Source organism: Phyllostomus discolor, chromosome 6 (assembly GCF_004126475.2).
Source record: "Phyllostomus discolor isolate MPI-MPIP mPhyDis1 chromosome 6, mPhyDis1.pri.v3, whole genome shotgun sequence".
NCBI lineage: Eukaryota > Metazoa > Chordata > Mammalia > Chiroptera > Phyllostomidae > Phyllostomus > Phyllostomus discolor.
This window is the reverse complement of record NC_040908.2, coordinates 65582864-65603321: the sequence shown is the minus strand read 5'-3', so window position 1 is coordinate 65603321 and position 20458 is coordinate 65582864. Positions and strand designations below refer to the sequence as shown.

General features: G+C 39.1%; 1 protein-coding gene across 3 annotated transcripts in view; it reads left to right on the top strand.

Annotated features, from left to right (window-relative positions):
• ANAPC1 (anaphase promoting complex subunit 1) overlaps positions 1-20458 on the top strand; it is a 76558-nt gene that overhangs the window by 14006 nt on the left and 42094 nt on the right. For 2 of the 3 annotated variants that reach the window (XM_028514638.2, XM_028514639.2), the window contains exons 11-17: positions 2621-2716; positions 4978-5068; positions 5159-5224; positions 11279-11413; positions 13705-13845; positions 14404-14464; positions 17836-18023. In XM_028514638.2, coding sequence (XP_028370439.1) covers positions 2621-2716; positions 4978-5068; positions 5159-5224; positions 11279-11413; positions 13705-13845; positions 14404-14464; positions 17836-18023 — 778 coding nt within the window. The remainder of the gene's footprint in view (positions 1-2620; positions 2717-4977; positions 5069-5158; positions 5225-11278; positions 11414-13704; positions 13846-14403; positions 14465-17835; positions 18024-20458) is intronic. The other variant, XM_036028285.1, reaches the window with a different exon arrangement.

Below are 20458 nucleotides of genomic sequence, written 5' to 3'. Positions count from 1 at the left end.
CTAAAAGTCTTAGGAGATATTTGGTATTTTATTTAAACTTCCTTTTAGTATATTTAGTTATTAATGCTTATAACATAGACAATGTGTTAAGGCCAGTTCTGTTTTAGTAGAGGACATTAATGTATTAAAGTGATCATAAACATATTTTTTGTCATTTGTTATTTATTTTTTTAACTTAGTAATAAAATAACCACTCAGATTTGAAGTGTTTGATGGTAAAGGGAGAAATAACTTATTTATGTAGATTAGGAAACGTGGGATTTTGTATCATTTTAAAAAGTGTTTTAAAGTTTTTGACTATTGGCTGGTTTGGGGTTTTTTTTTTTTTGGAAACACAGTTTAGATCTCTGTTCTGTGTGATCTTTTTCTTTTCTTTTTTTTTTTTTTTATGTCCTCTTTAATTATCCGTTCATGAATTCAGCCAATGCCAGTGTTGGTTGTGGGGGCTAGTGGCTGTGGGTTAGCAGGCAAATTAGTCACTTCTCTGTCCTCAAAGAAACACGTTAGGATGGTGACTCAGAAGACATGGCCTGTTCTGCTGATAGGGCTTTGGGAGGGTGGAGAATGCACAGTGGGGAGAGGGCATCAGAACCTAAGTTAAGAAGGATGGGTCTGTGGTGTGCTCAGCTGCAGATGTGCTCACCAGGGTAGAGAGAGAGATTGTCTTTAGGGCTGTTCCCTTTGATGAGAGCTGTAAGAAGGTGCTTTGTATGTGGGTCTAAACTCAGGGAAAAAAGAGCAGAGCAAAAAAACATGGGAGTTATGGGCTTAAATGGTGATCAAGGCAAAGAGAGGTGGTCGGAATTTAAGGAGCATGTAGGGGTCAGGTTCCAGGATGGCCTGTGGATGAGCTTGCGGTTACAGGGGGCCTGGTAACCCTCTGGAACTGTGCATTGTAATTGTGTATATGTGTAGTGTGTAGACTTTTTCCTAAAGAGAGAGTTTTCACACTCCTTAGAGTCTCAAAGTGGGTCTGTGACCTCCATACAGTTAAAACCTGGTATTGTAGAATCAGAAGAGGGCTAGGTGAAGTCTTGGAAACTTAAAATTCTGGGGGTGAAAAGAGAGAAGAGACAAAGTAACAAAGCAAGAGAGGTCAGATAGGAGAAGCAGCAGGAGAGAAATGTCATGGAACTCGAGAAAAGAGCCTTTCACAAAGAAAGTGCCAGTGTTGCCAGGTGTGGCATCAGAGGTGAGCTCAGAGAAGAGATGCATGGAGGGCAGTGAGTTCACCGGTGACCTTGGCCAGAACTCTTGGTGAGCAGAGTGGTGGAATGGAGTGGGGTACAGGGAGTAAATGGGGTGAGGAAGTGAATGTAGACCTCGAGTCTGTCTTACAGAGTTTGCTTTTGAAAGGGGGTGAGGATACACAGCTTGCCAGATCGAGGCTGTGGATCAGGGAAGAGTTTTGTTTATGCTGACCTATTTAAAGAAAATTCCCATTCATGACTAAATACCTCACTGTGTGTCTCCAAAAAGTAAGGGTAGTTCCTTAACCAACCACAAAACCGTTGTTACACCCAGCTGATTAATATTCAGTCCATCTTTATGTTTTAAGACTTTTATCTTAACATGAGAGAGTAGGTTTTTTAAAAAAACTTGTATTTATTTTTAGAGAGAAAGGAAGGGAGGGAGGAAGAGAGGGATGGAGACATCCATCTGTTGCCTGTCATATGTGTGCCAGCCAGCTACCAAACCCACAACCCAGGCACATGCCCTGACCAGGAATCAAATGATGACTTTTCACTTGTGGTATGACACTGACCAACTGAGCCACACCCGGCAGGATGAGAGAGTTTAGGTTTAAAGGAGCATACCCAAAGTACGGAAAGTGTCCAAAATACGGGAAAGAGGAAATGACTATGGACAAGGAACCGGCAAGGATCGACTTGGAGAGATTAGCCTGGGGAGAAAGAAGGTCATGTTTATCAACACAGGGTGTTAAGCTAGAAGGCAGATGCCTGTGAGTCTGTCTTAAGGAGTTAGGATGCAGAGGCTGGGGCAGAGGATAGGTCGTTGAAGGAAAGTTGAGATGGGAATACAGTGTTGAAGTGGCTTTTCTGTTTTTGTTCCTCGTATTCAATAAAAAAATTCCTACCTTTAAGGGCCTTACTGGTAAGTTGACTGTATTGCAGATCCGGTTGTACATCGTTTTGGTCTTCACTACTCTAGAAAGAAATCTTTGGGAATAAGATATATGGATTGAAAAACAGTGAGGAAATGGAACCTGATGAGAGAGAGAGGGAGAAAAGAGATAGGAGGGGGCATGTTGTAAAACGTCTGACCCCTTCAGCCACGGAAGGGGTAGGGATTCAGGTCTGCATTTACTTTAGTAGTAGGTGACTTGCGTGATATGGAAGTAAAAACTTCATTGATGTTGATTAAACTTACTGTGATATTCCCCCCAAAAAGCCGTGGAGTGAACTAAGAATCAAAGAGCTGAAAGAAATCTCTGCTCATGAAATTCAAAGCCTAGAAGTGTTTTTGGGTCTTCAAGGTTATTGGTTGTCCCATGTAGTTGTTAAGTTTCTTGCAGAGTATTTTCAAAGATTTTTAATAGTTACCATGGTATGTTTTTGAACCAGTGCTGACAGTTACTTCATTAATGAATCTATTGCAGAGAGAAAAATTCACAGGCCTCAAAAGTGTTCATTACATCTGACTTGTGTGGGCAGAAGTTCTTGTGCTTTTTGGTGGAGTCCCAGCTCCAGTTACGGTACGTGCATATTCCTGTCGATTCTGTGGGAGTGACTGTAGGGCCTCTTTGTCTCTCTGTCCTCCCTCCTTCCTCCCTTACTTAGTAGCATTATTGAAGTAATTTACATACCATAAAGTTAACATGTTTAAGTGTACAATTAAATGACTTTTAGTAAATTTACAGAGTTTTTCAGCCATTACGACAACCCAGTTTTAAAAGCTTCTCTCATCTTGAAAAGCCCCCTTGTGCTTGATTTGCAGGTCAGTCTCCATCACACTCCTAACCTCGGCAACTGCTCTGTAGGCCTTTGGTCTTCGTGGATTCACCTTTCCTGGACATTTTATAGAATCATACAAAATGCAGTTGTTTGTGGCTAGCTTCTCTCACTTAGATTACATAATGTCTATGAGAACCGACTGTGTCATAACACGTGTTGAGTGTTTCATTTCTCTTCTGTGCAGCATCGTTGTGTAGGTGCACCACGCATGGTTTCTCTCTCATGAGTTGGTGGACATTGGGCCTGTTTTCATTTTTGGCCTTTGTTAGTCACGGTGCTGTAAACATTAGAGTTAAAGTCTTTGTGTAGACATACATGATTTATTTTTCCGTGGGTAGCTTCCTAGCAGTGGGATTATTGTGTCAATGGTAAATTCATTTTTAACTTTTTGAGGAATTGCCAGAATGTTTCTAAATAGGCTGCACCATTCATTTTACATTGCCACCAGCCACATTTGAGGGTTTTAGTTCTTTCTCCTTGACAAGGTTGGGTGCTGTCAGTCTCTGTGATTATACCCATTCTAGTGAATGAGAGTGTTTTTATTTTATTTTATTTTATTTTTTATTTATTTTATGTGTTTTGTTTTGTTTGTTTTGTTTTGTTGGGTTGGCCAAAAAGTTCATTTAGTTTTTTTCCATAAAATAAAATGTTACAGAAAATTTTTCATTTTCACCAATAACTTTATTGATTTGGATATTTTGAGGATGTTGACTATCTCCCAATATTGGCTTCTAGTGGGTAGAGGCCGGGGTGCTGCTAAATATCTGCCAATGCATAAGACAGCCCCACAGCAAAGAATTATTTGGTCAAAATGTCAGTAGTACCAAAAAACTTCACAAACCACTTTTTATACATTCGATCCATCACAGCACCTTCTCCATACACTGCATACATCTTCTTTTGCATTTCAGTTCTGTTTTTACCTTTTTTGAAGTAATAAAGCATAATACACTGAAAATACTGCATATTTTCTTCCATCTTTAATATTAAAATGGCTATACAAAAACTCACCAATTTCGGTACATTTTTTAATGCACATTGGTATGACTTCTGTCAAATAGAATATAAACAAATTGTTTCTAATGAAGTCAAACACAACTAAGCACTACTAGAGCCATCATACAGCAAAAACTAAACGAACTTTTTGGCCAACCCAGTATTTTATTCTTGAGGATGTGTTTATTGATTTTGAGAGAGAGGAAGGAGGGAGAGATATGACAGACATCAACCTGAGAGAGGAACATCAATAAGTTGTGCCCTTAATGGGGTTTGAACCCACAGGCTAGGTATGTGCCCTGCTTGGGAATGTGCTTAAACCTGCAACCTTTTTATGTACTGAATCATGCTCCAAACAGCTGAGGCACCTGGCCAGGGCAAGAAGTGTTTTTAATTTACATTTCCCTAATGATTTATGGTGTTGAGCATCTTATGTGTTTATTAATCATTTATTTATCTTTTTAGATGAAATGTGTATTCATGTTTTTGACCATTTACTTATCATTTTACTTTGAACTAATTATAAATCACAGGGAATTGCAAAATAATAGAGTAGTCCTGGTACTCTGCACTCTTTTTGTCCCAGAGATGAGCAAAGCTAGGGAGTTGACATCAGTATAAATCACAGACCTTACTCAGTTTTCATCAGTTTTGCATGGACGTGTGTGTGTGTGTGTGTGTGTGTGTGAGAGAGAGAGAGGGAGGGAGGGAGAGATTTGTTTAGGCACCATAATCAGGGTACAGAACTTTATTATCTCAAAGATCTCCCTTGTGCTTCTTTAAAGTGACATACACCACACCTACCCACCCTTGTCCCTAATCCATGACAACCACTAACCTATTCTCCATCTTTACAATTTTGTCATTTAAAGTTGTTATATAAATGGATTCATACAGTATACAACCTTTGGGGATGGGCTTTTTCCATTCAGTGTTTCCCCTTGAGATCAGTACAGGTTGTCACATGTGTCACTACTTTGTGTGTTTTTTTAAATTTAATATTTAGCTGTGTAAAATTTCAAGAGAGTAATGATAAGACCCAGCTCATCTTTGGTGCCATCACCAACATACAAGCAAAGGATGCCGCGCCAGTGGAGGTAAACTCAGGCACTTTGCTTAAGAAATTGAAAGTCATTATACTTTGTAATTTGCATAGATTGGAAAATAAAGTGTGTGTCTCTTTTTAGAAGATAGACACTATGCTGGTCCTGGAAAGCAGTGGAAACCTGGTACTTTACACAGGAGTGGTTCGGGTAAGCAATAAGTAGCCTTTTGTTTTTTTGTAGGATTGCCTCAGTATAATTTAGTAATGTTACTTTAGTTTGATATTTAATATTTGTTACCTCCTGTCTGTAGGATTTGGTAGCAGATTTTTCTAAGAGTTGACAATGAAGCCTCTGATTTAGGTTGGTCCTAAATTGGAAGTTTATGACTTGTTGCCCTTAGATGGATTGGCACTGAGAGTCTGGCACAGATAGGGAACCTTAATGCTTATAGGCAGGTTGTTTTTAGAAAAAAGTTAAGGTGAAGTTTCATAAAGAGTGTAGTTTTGAAATTGATATATGGGTAGCTTTGTTAAGTCTAAAAGTTTTTGTAAAGTTTCATTATATTAGATAGGTAATAATGTACACTGGATCTTTTATCAGTTATGAAATGTACAGATGAATGATATAAATTTTACAAATTTAAATACATATACACAGTTTGAAGAATAATGGCATGAACATTCGTATAGGCTTGACCCAGGTTAAGAAGTAGGCTGCTGCCTGTATGGTTATAGTCCCCTAGGGGTTCTCTCCTGATTGTTTTGTCATCCTCTGCCTCCCCTAGATGGACACTGTTGTGAGTTTTGCAGTAAATCAGTCCTGTTTTTTATTACTTCTGGTCTTACAATTATGTATGTATCAGTAAAGAGTGAATTAATTTTCGTTATTTTGAATTTTTATATAAAGGAAACTATACCATATACTCTTCTCTGAGCTATTTTGTTCAACATTGTGCCATTTTTAGATTTATCTGTGTTGATGTGTAGCTATTTTTTCCTCATTTATTGTTACATGGTATCCTACTATATAATGTGATACCAAAACCTATACTGGTTCACCAGTCATTAAGATTGTTTGCATTGTTTCTGCTGTTCTTCTAGTAAACTACAGTTTAAAAAACATCCTTATATATGTCCCCTACTCTTTATAGCATATGCATATTCCCCTTAGCCAGGTGGTGCCAAATTGTTTTCCAAAGTGTAGGTTGTACCAGTTTACATCTCTCGCCACTCCTGGCCTCCACCAGTGTATGAGAGTTCTGAATACTTTTTACATTCCTGCTAATCCACGGTACTGTTCGTTCTTGCTCCCCTGCAAGCCCCCACTTTCACCCACTCCCAAATTGGTGCCTCATTTAACAGCCTGATGAGAACAGAAGTCTACACATCCCACTTGGCTTTGCTGACACTGCTGAGAGGTGGGATCCAGGCTGCTCCATGGTGTTTGGAGTAGGTGGGTTATTGTCCAAAATCTTTCTTTTTTGTTAGGCTGTCTGTTTCCTGATTCTTTGCTCAGGGAGAGAAAGACTTCTTGGGCCTATTTTTTTTTGTTTGCTCCCATAATGAGATTGTGCCTCAACTTTTGTGCTACCCAGAAGCCAATCTGAGACATGAATGGTGTTGCAGAGCAGCGTTCAGTTCTCAGAGATTTTACTGTGTCCTTGTTGGTCAGTTTCACCCATGTGTCACTTAGGCCTGCCCAGGATTTCATACACATACTTAGAAAATCCTTTTCTCTATTCTTCTGCACCCCCATTTCTCCTCTCACTCCCTAATAGGGACAGAGAGGAGTTACTGCCTGATTGCTGCAGGGTGGGGTGGAGTACAGTGCAGGAGGGAAGGGGAGAGGTATATTGCCTTATTGCAGGACAGGGATGAAAGCCAGTGCTCTTGCCCGCCACACAGGGTCTGCACAGTGTGGGGTGGTGAAGGGGCTGCCGGGAGGCACAGCAAGCAGGGCTCTCTCCACAGTCTGCAACTGCAGTGCCTAATGAGGAGAGGAGATGCAGTCTAAGTTACTACAGAGCAGGCCAGTAAGGTAGGCCTGGCCCACAGCTTCTGTGCTGAGGGAGGATGAAACTTAATCCTCACAGGTGAAATGTAGTCTCCAGACCACAGCTCTTGAATAGGAAGGAGGCCAATGAGTGCCATGGCTTTTTCATAATGCTTGCCTGGAATGGGGCAGGTATGGTGAAAATGTTTCTATCCTGCTTACTCACTGTTTTTCTAACATCTTGGCTAGAAGGAGTAAGGTTTTCGTGGGGCCCCTTTTGGTCTGCGCCTGTAGCATTTCTGGACTGAAGGCTCCTTAAGAGCCCAAAGACTGATTATGTGCAGAGTTTAAGAAAAGTGGAAACCTAGGGATTTCATCATAGGTTATTCCTGCTATGCGGGTCCCTAAGCCAGTCGGTTTTCTTTCCTCACCTTTCTGAGATTTCTGTTGCATTCTAAATTTCATGCAGAGTTTAGTAATTAGTGGGAGGAATAGTATGAAATATATTTACACCACATTTTCATTAGATAGAGGTCTCATAGCTTTTTGAAAGCATTGTATGTATACAGGGTGGGGAAAAAGTAGGTTTACAGTTGTTTGTATGGAAGATAGTACAAGAATTAATAAACAATAATATAAGAATAAACTGTTTTGTTACTCAAAACTGTATTTTTGCCCTACCCTGTATGCATTAGTTTTCATTCTCATTTTGTTTTTTAATCCTATGGGTTTTAATTGGGCAACTGGTGTAATTTTATTAAGTTTTGGGGAAGTATATTGACATAAATATGTATATTGTTACAATTTCTTTTTAGTTTTGATCATTTCCTTTTAGTTTTGTCAAGAGTTTTCAGCTTGTATGCAAGTGAATTTTTGTTGTGTTTTCTGAGAACCTTATTGATAGCTAAAATAAGGGGTGGTTAGCATGGATTGTCAACTCATCCTTTTAAGGTCAATGAGGAATTTACTTGATGGAAATTTTTTTTTGAGGAAGAAGTATTTGAGAGTTTATGATGGAAGACAGAGAGTGAGCTAAAGAGCACAGCTTGAATTAGGTTGGATTCAGTTTCTTAAGCATCACTTAACCTAATTTTTTTCAGCCCTAGACAAATAATCGGTGTTCTGGTATTCTGACTCTCTTCCTGGAGATTTAGTTAACAAATTTGCTGCTTAGAGTCTCTGATAGCTTAGTACCCCTGCTGTCTTTATCACCAGTGAGGTAATAAAAAATACATTGTATATGGAATTTTGTATAACATCTTGACTATATTAACATTTTCCCCTTTCCTGCCAAAAAAAAAATCAACAAAATCTCAGTAATGAAGAGGGGTCAGCCCAAGAGAAAGTATACCAAGATACTTGTAGTTAAGTGGAGGAATTTGTTTTTTTATTTAATTTAAATTATATTCTATTCTTTATGCTATTACAGTTGTCCCAGTTTTTCCCCTTTTGCCCCCCTCCACCTGGATCCCTCTACTCCCTTAGGTAATCCCCACACCATTGTCTATGTCCCTGGGTCATGCATGTATATTTTTTGGCTACTGTATTTTATATACTGTACTTTACATCCCTATAACTATTCTGCAACTACTAATTTGTATTTCTTAATCCCTTCACCTTTTTTACCCATGCCTCAGATTCCCCTCCCATCTGGCAACCATCAAAACATTCACTGTATCTATGATTCTGTTTCTGTTCTGTTTGTTTGTTTATTTTGTTTTTAGATTCAATTATTGATGCATTGATTATCAATAATTGATACTTATTGCTATTTCATCATTCATATTTTTGATTTTCTTAAAGAAGACCCTTTAACATTTCATGTAATGCTGGTTTGGTGGTGATGAACTCCTTTAGTTTTCTCTCTTCTGGGAAGTTCTTTATCTGTTCTTTGATTCTGAATGATAGCTTTGATGGGTAGAGTAATACTGGTTGTAGGTCCTTGCTTTTCATGATTTTGAATATTTATAGCTATTTGCTTCTAGTATGCAAAGTTTCTTTTGAGAAATCAGCTGACAGTCTTATGGGAGCTCCCTTGTAGGTAACTAACTGCTTTTTTCTTGCTGCTTTTAAGTTTCTCTATTTGCCTTTTAACCATTTGCATTTTAATTATGATTTGTCTTGGTGGGGGTCTCTTTGGGTCATCTTGTTTGAGACTCTGTGCTTCCCAGACATGCATATCTTATTTCCTTCACTAAGTTAGGAAAGTTTTCTGTTACTATTTTTTCAAATAGGTTTTCAATTTCTCACTTGCTCTTTTCTCCTTCTGGCACTTCCATGTTCTGATTATTCATACACTTAAAGTTGCCCCAGAGGTTCCTCACACTATCCATTTTTCTGGATTCCTTTTTCTTTTTGCTGTTCTGATTGGGTGTTTTTTTGCTTTCTTATATTCCAAATTGCTGATTTGCTTCTCAGCTTTATCCAGTCTACTATTGATTTCTTGTAAATTGTTCTTCAGTTAGAGTATCCTTCATTTCTGACTGCTGCTTTTTTATGGTTTCTTTGTCCTTTTTTATGCTGTTGAAGTTCTCTCTGAGTTCGTCTTCTCTTCCCCTAAGTTCATTGAATATGTTTATAATCAGTATTTTGAACTCTGCATTTAGTAGATTATTGTTTCCATTTCGCTTAGTTCTTTTCTGGAGTTTTGTTCTGCTTTTTAATTTGGGGCCTGTTTCTTTGTGCCCTCATTGTGGCAGCCTCCCTGTGTTTGTTTCTAAGTATTAGGTAGAGCTGTTATGACTCCCTGTCTTGGTAGAATGGCATAATGTAGTAGGTGTCCTATAGGATCCAGTGGCACAGCCTCCCTTATCACCTAAGCTGGGTACTTCAGGTGCGCCTACCATGTGGGATGTGTACAGCCTCCTCTTGTAGTTGAGCCTTGATTGCTGTTGGCAGGTCAATGGGAGGGATTTACTCAGGCCAGTCAGCTGCAGGGACTGGCTGTGACCTTGTCCACTGTGGAGGATCAGCTGTACAGAGGCCCATTCCACAGAGCAGAACTGACTTCAGCAGGGCTCTGGTGCCCATCGAGTGTACTCCTTGAGTGAGTCACTTGTGGAGGTGGTGGGTAGTGGTGCTCTGACATGGTCTGTAGTTGTCTACTGGGTGCCCAGGTTCTAGGGCTTCCTGGGAGGTGCAGGCCAAGGTCAGCCACTGCATTTGTTCTGTTCCTGGCCACTTAGCATGAGCTACAGAGTGATAAGGCTCCTACTTGTGTTGGGCTTGGAGGTGCCCAATAGAGGCTAAGCTGTGAACCTAGGCCAGTTGCTGCTAGTGTCAGGCCTGCGGCCACTTAGAAAGAGGTACAGGGCTTGCTAAGGCCAGATGCTGCTTGTTTGAGAGAATTTAGGAAAATCTCAAGCACAAGCCAAGACAAACCATTCGTATGCAAAGCCACTGGAAACAGCTTGGGTGGTCCTGAAATTGAGTGGGGTGAAGCCTCAAGGAATCACCAGGGTGGGGCAAACAGTGCAAGCCAGGTTGATAGAATCTCAGATATGGTGCCTGCTTGCACTGTGAGGCATGGCCCAGAAAAGGAACAGTGGCCTCTGCCAGCACTTCTGTCTGTGAGAAAGCTTCCCCCCACCAGCTCTTGCCCTGATGCCAGATACTTCAGTTCCTCCCCGTATGCCTCTGGTACTTTTCAAGCTGCTGCCCTGTGCTGTAGCTCAGGGGGAGTGAGTTGGAATAAGTCTGTGCAGGACCTTTAAGAGGAGCTGCCTGGGACTCAAGCAGTTTCTGTGCTCCACAGCCTCAAATCCTCACTGGTTTTTATAGCCAGAAGTTATGGGGGCTCATCTTTGTGGCACTGGAACCTTGGGCTTGGGGGCCTGTTGTAGAGATGGGACTGCTGGATCCTGAGATATACCTCCTGATTTTGACCCCCCACACGTGGTGGTGGGACCAGTGTATTCTGTGAGTTCACCCCTCCTACCAGTCTCAATGTGGCTTCTTCTTTAATTCCATAGTTGTCAGACTTCCATTCAGCTTGATCTTTTGTGGTTCTAAATAATGGTTGTTTGGTAGTTTAGTTGTAATTTTGATGTGCAAGTAGGTGAGCCATGTTTACCTAATGCCACCATCTTGACCAGAAGTCAGATGGAGGAATTTAGTACATTACTGAAATTTTAATTCTTTTTTTTAAGTGTGTTTGGTGAGCATAACATTTGAAATATCAAAAGAAATGTATGCTTACGTGCCATAACATTTTATTTAAGAATGATACTTTAAAGCCAATTGTTTTTCATATCTTTTTATTGCTTAAAGGTGGGAAAGGTGTTCATTCCTGGACTGCCAGCTCCTTCCCTGACAATGTCCAACCCGATGCCTCGGCCCAGCACTCCCCTCGACAGTGTTAGCACTCCTATGCCTCTGAGTAAACTACTCGGATCCTTGGATGAGGTGAGAAAGGAATTAGGTGGTGTCAAAAATTATTAATGTTTTAAAGAAGTTTGGTCAAATGTTCATTCCACGATGATCTTTTTTTTCTGTTTTAATAATGACATAATTGGAAATTGAGCTAATACTTGTAGAATATAAATGTCTTGAAACACAAATGATGTTTAGTAAATATGCACTGACCTCTGGTGTGATGTGTAAAGTACTATGGAAGGTGCTACAGAGATGAGAATGAGGTGTTCTTTTCCATATAGGAATCTCAGCATTTACTTGAGTGGAACAGATGTAGTGTCTGCAGAAGAGATTATGTATAAGATAGATTATTAAGACATATCAATGATGCATAAATTGTCCCAGGGGAAATTCACCGATAGGAAGATACATTCTGAGAGGTTGAAGTGGGAGAAACACATCTTGGAGAAGCCTGTCTGACAGGTTGGACTGTGATACGTGGGTGGGAAGGGGCATTTGGGACAAAGAGGATTCACAGGAGCATGGGCGTGGGAGCAGGAGAGTGCAGAACCCTTGTGCGCATGTTCACATCCTCATCTCCTAGTACATAAGTTAAGACAACATGTCTGGGGGGCAGAATGAATGAATGCTTATGAAAGTACAAGAAGTCTGTTGGGTGAGGCAGGCAGGGGTGGAATCATCATGATAATGTGTTTTTGAGTGTTTCCTGTGTGTTAAGCACTGTTCTGAGTGTTTTGTATATATTAATTTATTTAATTTCTTAGAACAGCTTTATTGGGAAGATACTGATCCCTGTTTTACAAATGGGTACATAGATGTACAAAGCTTCCTTGTCTGGAGCCCTATAGCTAATCAATGGTTGAGCTGGGATTTTTTTTTTTCACTCTTACTAATATGCTCTTAGAAGAGGGATGCAAAGGTGGTTTTTATTCTGACTGTAATCAACAGAGCATTACTGGTGTCTGAGTGTGGAGTTACGAATGTTAGGTTGTGTGTTTTAGATAAGTTTATCTTGGGATTGATAAAAGACCAGTTAGATTCCAAGAGATGGTGTCTGTGTTAATTGAAGAGATGCAAAGAGAGAGCCTGAGTTAAGGCAGTACTTTCAAAAGGAGGGGAGTGACATGAGAAGCCTGAAGAGGTGGAAATGACAGTGTTTGTTAGCTGGTGGGGTTTGTGCTGTGCTGGGGTGAGGTGCTGGGGAGTGAGGCTCAGTTTTCTGAGCAACCTGGGTCAATCCCCATGTGTATCAAGTTAAGAACTCTGGGGAAAGCAGTTTGTATTTGAGAGACATCTGAGTGCAGATGTCTAGGGGCAGTCCAAAGTGAAGGTTGGTGGTGGCACTTGTGCTGGGTAATGTTGGGCCCTAAGTGTTATTTTTTAAACACACACAGTATTGAGCTCTTTCCTTTTAAGCTAGATGCTTGCAAAACTCTTGGAAAGGGAGCTGTAGAAATACCTTTTTTGTGTGTGATTTGAAAGAATTTCTTTTTTAACATAACATGGTTCCCAGCTTTCTTGGCATTCAATAAACTTGGAATGGTTAGTGTCTTTATGGTAGCTGTCAGATCGTAGCCTAGCCTAACTCGTTGGCTGATGGCTTCCCCACTGCTCTGGGGGATTGTGCAGCTAGACTTGGATCTAAGATGAGTGGAGCTTCATTTGGGGTAGCTGCTGGGGTAGAAACTGGAATATAACAAATACATCTTATGTTGGATTGGCTGTTATTGTTGACAAGATAGTCACTTAGAAATTTCCTGTAAATTGAATTACAGGAACCCAGAAGGGTTGGTGGTCAGGACTAGATTTAAATAGGAAGATAATGTATTACATACATTATCTACATGTAATTAAAATAGGAAGATAATGTATTACATACATTATCTGCATGTAATTAGTAATTAAGATCATTTAAAATTTTTGTTTGCACATCTATAGTTGAGGAAAAAAACATGTCCTCAATTTTTAGAATAGACATTTGCCTGTAGGGGAAGCATCACTAAGTAGCTGTCTCAGTTCTTTGCTTTCTCTTTGCTTTCTTCTCTCTGGCGTCTTGGACCCTCTAGTCATATCTGCCTTGCCTTTCTCACATTTCGTCTACAGCCCTGTGAGATTGCCAGGACTGTTGCTGCCTTCTCTTCCTGTAGCCCTCCCTAACTTGCATACTCAGTCTGGCCATAACCTTCATCATTGCACCTTCAGTAGAATGATTGTAAATCATTATGTACAGTTTTTAGACTATATATAAAAGGAATAAAGTTTCTCTCTCCTTCACTTCTCAAAAAATACTTCATATGTGTTGTATTGTTTACTTTTGATAGGTGGTTCTGTTGTCTCCAGTTCCAGAACTAAGGGATTCTTCAAAACTTCATGATTCTCTCTATAATGAAGATTGTACTTTCCAACAGCTTGGAACTTACATTCATTCTATAAGAGACCCTGTCCGTAACAGAGTGACTCTAGTAAGTACATTTATATAGGTGGCTATCTAAGAGAGATGGGTGTCATTTCAAATTTGTCAGAAGGCAGCATTTTGTCTGAAAAATGAAAACAAACATTTCTCATGACATTTAAGATTTTTTGTAATGTGTTATTTCTTCTCACTATTTTACTTTAGAGTAAAACTGCATAACTTTTAATAAGTTTTTATATTATTAAAAATTTATTGAAGATAGCCTGTTCAGTAAGTTGAATTTTGTGTTGATTTTTGTCTTTTCTTCAAAAGTTAGTTTCCCTTTTTTTGGTGATGATGACTTTAGTGTATATGTGAAAATTATATACTTTGTTAGGAACAAGAATTTTTGTAAATGTTTTACAAATATGCACATTTACAGTTTCTGAAACTAGGAAGTATTTACTCCTGTTTGAAAAATACTGTTTTTTTTTTTCATTTATTTTATTGAATTTTGCTTTGACGGGCAAAAAAATCTTACAAAACATCAGCTATTTTTGAGACATTCAGAAACTTAGCAGCATAGATTCTGTTGATTTGCTCTTGTTTGTTTCCATTCTTTTCCCAGGAACTGAGTAATGGCTCCATGGTTAGGATCACTCTTCCTGAAATTGCCACGTCTGAATTAGGTACGTTGGAGGAGCAAAGCCAATTCCATGTATTCTTAGTTTGATTTGTAAGATTTGGAGTCACTGCAGACTTGTGTAGGTAGTTGGGGTTTTAAAACCAATTTTTGCTGTTTTTGAAGCCAGGAGATGGCATTTTTTCCTTCATAGAAAAAGCTGTAAAGAGCCAGGAACATGTGCTGCCCCTTCCCTGGGCACTGTGAGGCTAGGTGTGGCTTGCAGGTTGTGCTGGCTTTGTTTCTCTGGCTTTCCTTATGTGGAAGGTGCCATGCAGGGATGTGACAGCCTAGGAACATGCCTCCTGCAAGAAACTCTGGGAAACAGGGAAGCCCAAGCAATTAAAGTAGTTGTTGGCATACTTGATGGCTTTAATCCTAAATCTCTCAACTGTTAGAGCAATAGAGACATGGATATATTTGCATTAATTGTATAAAAATATTATAGTAAAAAGACAATCAGAAGTATTTTTAATATAACTGGAGTCTCCTTGAATTATTATTGTAATGCAGTTTAGAAAATGCTAGGTGGAGATTATTTCTGATCATAGAATAGTAAAGAAAAATAGAATTGAAAGGATGTACCAACAAACATAAGTTAAAAAAAGAATGTCTATATGACATAAGAAAATGCATGATATCTATTGGTTTTAAAATCTAACTGCCAAAGCAAAACACTAGCAAGATAGTGTGATTTCTGGAATTTGGTAAGTAGGCCAGAATGATTTTTTCATTGTAGGAAATTGGTATGATAAATGATATTCTGAGTTGGTTGTAGATATAACCTTTTTTTTTTTCAAAGGTATTTAGCCAATAATTACAAGGCCACATACCTAGAAGTATAAGCCTAAGCAAAAATGTAGAAACTTGCAGTTCTGGGCAAGATGGAAGTATAGGTAGAAACTCTTCACTTCCTCACACACCAAAAGGATACCAACCAATCTAAAAACAATAAACAATCAGAATTGCTGGAAAATCAAACTGCATGGAACTCCAACAGCCAAGGAGTTAAAGAAACATTCACCCAGACCAACAGTGCCACAATGTAGCAAAGAGGGTTGCCTCACCTGGGTGAACACCTGAGGCCCCACCCCCTTACGATATAACAGGTGCACCGAGACAAAGAAATATGGCCTAAATGAAAGGACAGATCAAAACTCCAGAAAAAGAGTTAAGTGATGAGAAGATAGACAGCCTATCTGATGGAGAGTTCAAAACACTGGTAATCAGGATGCTCACAGAACTGATTGAGCCTGGTCACAAAAGGAATGAACAAATGAAGGTTACCCAAAGTGAAATAAAGCAAAATATACAGGGAACCAACAGTGATGGGAAGGAAATTGAGACTCAAATCAATGATTTGGAACAATAGTAAGAAATAAACATCCAGTGAGAACAGAATGAAGAAACAAGAAATCAAAAAAATGAGAGGCTTAGGAAACTCTGGGACTTAAATGCTCCAACATCTGAATCATAGGGCTACCAAAAGGAGAGAAACAAGAGCAAGAAGTTGAGAGCTTATTTGAACAAGTAATGAAGGAAAACTTCCCTAATCTGGCAAAGGAAGTAGACTTCCAGGAAGCCCAGAGAGTCCCAAAGAAATTGGACCCCAAGAGGAACACACCAAGGCACATTGTAATTAAGTTACCCAAGATTAAAGATAAAGAGAGGATCTTAAAAGCAGCAAGAGAAAAGGAGAGTTACCTATAAAGGAATTCCCTAAGACTATCAGCTGATTTCTCAAAAGAAACCTTACAGGCAAAAAGGGGCTGGAACAAAGTATTTGAAGTCATGAATGGCAAGGACCTACATCCAAGATTATCCCGCAAAGCTATCATTTAGACTGGAAGGTCAGATAAAGTGCTTCCCAGATAAGGTCAAGTTAAAGGAGTTCATCATCAAACCATTATTGTAAGAAAAGTTAAAGGGACTTATCTAAGAAATAGAAGATCCAAAACTATGAACAGTAAAATGACAACAAACTTACAACTGTCGACAACTCAACCTAAAAAAAAATGAAAACAAAAACTAAGCAAACAACTAGAACAGGAACAGAACCAGAGAAATGTACATCACATGGAGGGTTTTTAGTGGGGGGGTGGAGGGTAGAGAATGGGGGAGAAAGATACAGGGAATAAGAAGCATAATTGGTAGGCATAAAATAGGGAAAGGTTAAGAATGATATAAAAAACATAACTCAACTTATGTGTACAACCCATGGACATTAGCTAAGGGAGGGGATGCTGGAGGGTTGCGGGGTGCAGTGCAGAGTGGGGATAAAGGAGAAAATATTGGGAAAACTTTAATAGCATAATCAATAAGAAATACTTAAAATATATAGAAACTCATAGCAGATTAAATAAAATAATTAAAACCAAAATGAAATCCTATTTCCTGACAGCCAAATAGAAGTCACATAGTTTATGCACATAAGTTTGTGTACCTTTTTATAAAGTGCTCCTCAGCCCCTAAGGCAGTATCTGGTTTACACTTATTGTGGATTCAGCCATGACAGGTTTGGTTATTTGGTTTTTTAATATTTATTCCATTTGATTTCAATGTATATACACACATAGCAAACTGATGAGAAAAGGAAATACAGGTGATGGTGACAGTGACAGGGTGAAGGGAAGAAGGATCCTGAAAGAGAATGTAGGAGAACACAAACACTTTGCTGTTTGGGGCCATTCGCTACGGGAACAAACCCAGGCTCTTCACAGCAGCAGTGCTCACCACCTGGAGGTGTCACTGAGTGATGGTGTAACCCTGTAACTGGCACACTAATGACACTGAGTCACTAAGAGAAGCATGGGATTGAAGGGTCTGTTTAAGACAGTATGGAAAACATTTTAGACACTGAATGCTGTCATAGATGTTTGAATTCATTCAGTGTTTTAAAGCTTCAGTAACAAGAATGTTCACTTGTGGAAAATATCTCTTGTACTGAAATGTTAAGGCAATATTTCATATGAATTTATCTGTGTGTGGAAACTGTTGGCAGAATGACCTTTAATTTATTGTCCAAACTAGGAATGCATGAGACTGAAACGGGTAGCTGTTAATAATTGCTGGGCAGTGGATGTCAATCACTTCTGTCTCAGGTTAAATGGGCTGTTTGGTCACCTTATTTCTGACCTGAAATTAATGACTGAAAAGCTGCCCTGAGACCTCTTGCAAGTCCTATGGACTTCTGTAGTTGATCTAGGTTTTCAGTGATTGCCCAGGTAATATGGCATCTTATTGGCTCTTTTATGATGATTCTGTTTTTATAGTAGTTGGCCTTTATATAGTAGTAGTAGTTTAAAAACTTTCATAATAAAAAGGGAAGAGAAATGCATGCATAGGAAGCATACTAAAGTTAATCTTTGCCTTTAACAGTACAAACATGTTTGCAAGCAATTAAGTTTATCCTGCCAAAAGAAATAGCTGTTCAGGTGCTTGTCAAGTGGTACAGTGTCCACAGTGCTCCAGGTGGACCGAGCTATCATTCAGAGTGGAATTTATTTGTGACTTGTCTCATGAACTTGATGGGTTATAACACAGACCGCTTAGCATGGACAAGAAATGTAAGTACATCTGGTTGGTTTTTTCCTGAGTTATTTTGGTATCAACGTAATGTTTGCATAAATAGTAATACAGCTTTCAGAGTATATAGCAGATCAATTTTCTTTTTTTTTTTTTTTTTTTTTTTTTAAATATTTTATTTATTTATTTCTAGAGAGGGAAGGGAGGGAGGGAGAGAGAGAGAGAGAGAAACATCAATGTGCGGTTGCTGGGGGTTATGGCCTGCAACCCAGGAATGTACCCTGGCTGGGAGTCGAACCTGGGACACTTTGGTTCCCAGCCCGCGCTCCATCCACTGAGCTACGCCAGCCAGGGCGCAGATCAATTTTCTAATAAGCATACTTTATTCAACAAAATGGAATAATATAAAGTGTATAATATCTATTATAAATTGAATATTGTTTCATATTTAATACTATTTTACTAGTAATTATAATTACTGCACTTTTATAATGTGACAAAGCATGTTTTGCTTTTATTATTTCATCTTTGTAAAATGACTGCAATTTATGCTAGGATTAATAGTAATAGTGTTGGTTTTACTGATGAAGAAACTGAGTTACAAAGAGCTCACAGAATGGAGATTTGCTCAAAACAGCCTAGACTGTGTCTGCTGACTCATGGCTCAGTGTTTCCTTCTGAAGCCCAGACTCGTCACACACAGATTGCTTGGTCTGTGGGAAGGAATGTTTGATTTGAGGGGGATTGAAACTGCTTAAGCCTGAGTATCTGTAGAAAGCTGGGTCCCTCATCTCCTGCTCCAGAAATGTCCTTAGAAGGCCCTTCACAGCTATTTACAAAATCAGGAAGGGAGAGCCTTCATTTTGATTTTCTCTTGGCTCCGGCGGTCACTCTCAGCACAGCCTTGCCTGGGTGACTCTAGAAATCACTCTTTTATTCAGGTAACTCAGCTGTTTCTGTCTGTACATTTTAGATCATTTTAGATCTGTACTGGCAAATACCCCCTCTCTTTTTTTTTTAATCCTCAGTCGAGGATATATTTTTGGTGATTTTGGAGAGAGAGAAACAGAAAGAAACATCGATGTGGGAGAGAGTCATTGATCAATTGCCTCCTGTACTGCAACCTAGGTATGTGCCTTGACTGGGAATCAAACCTGCAACCTTTTGGTGCATAGGATGATGCTTCAACCCACTCTGCCTCTGGCCAGGGCCTGGCAAATCCATTTTAAATATCATTTATTTTTCTTCATTATGAAGGGTATGTGCTTACTGAGGAAAATTTTCAAAATGGAAGAATTCAGAAGAGGAAAATAATACTATACAGAGATGACCAGCCTAAACTTTTTTGGTATTTCATTTTAGAAGACAATATCAATGAAAACTTCCCATAATTTAAAAAATTCTTCAGATAAAACCTCTAGTTTTATTATCCTTATAAAAGGTTACCATATGGTGTTACCATATGTAACCAACAACTAGTCCTTGAACATTGTTGAATCCAGCTTTTTTTCTTACGGGTAATTTGCAAACATTCTTTTATATACAGATTTATATATATATATATATATATATATATATATATGTACACACACATATATATATACACACACACACACATATATATATGTATATATCGTCCTTTCCCAAGACTTGAACCTTAAAAGAGGGATTACTAGGTCAAATAACATTCAGAAAGGATTTTCCAATTGACATTCTCAAGGCATCATTTAAAAGTACCCCTTTTTCCACATTGATGATTGGTGCTATGGTTGAATCTTTGTCAGCTTAGTGAAAAATTTTATCTTACTTCTGTGTAAATAAATGAAAATGGTTTTTCCCAATTCTCGTTAGTCATTCATAGTTTTTATTTTTTGACTTGTATAACATGTCCTTGCCTGTGTTTCACTCTCTTCTTAGCCCAGCAGCCAAAGTAATCCTGTCAGATCAAGTCTGGTTAGGTCACTTCTGCTTGGACCCCTCTGTGCCTCCCATCCTGCTCTGAGTAGAGGCCAGAGGCCTTCCCCCAGATAAGAAAAGCTTAGGTCGTTTTCACACGTCACCTTGGTGCAGACTGTCCCGTCCATTCTGTGTAGAATTTTTAGCTCCCCACACTCTATCCCCTTTACCTGTTTTATTTTTCTCTTAGCACTAATTAAATGTAATATGCTACATACTTTACTTTTGTTTCTGTGTCTCTGTCTCCTATTGGCATGTCAGTTCTATTTAGGCAGGTTTCTAGTTTTCTTCACTATCTCTGGGACCTCCCGTAGGGCCTGGCTGGCTCAGACGCTCGGTGAACATTTGTTGAATAAATGCCCTTTCCATGTGGATGAGGTAGCTTTAAGAGTTTGTGTGAGTTGTAGCATATGAGAGACTTGCCCTCTGTGATTTTCTTGGGAAAAATCAGGTGCAGTTTGGCTTTTTGTAGCTTTTGTGTGTCACTGTCCTTTAGAATTCGTTGACGAGTACAGGTCGT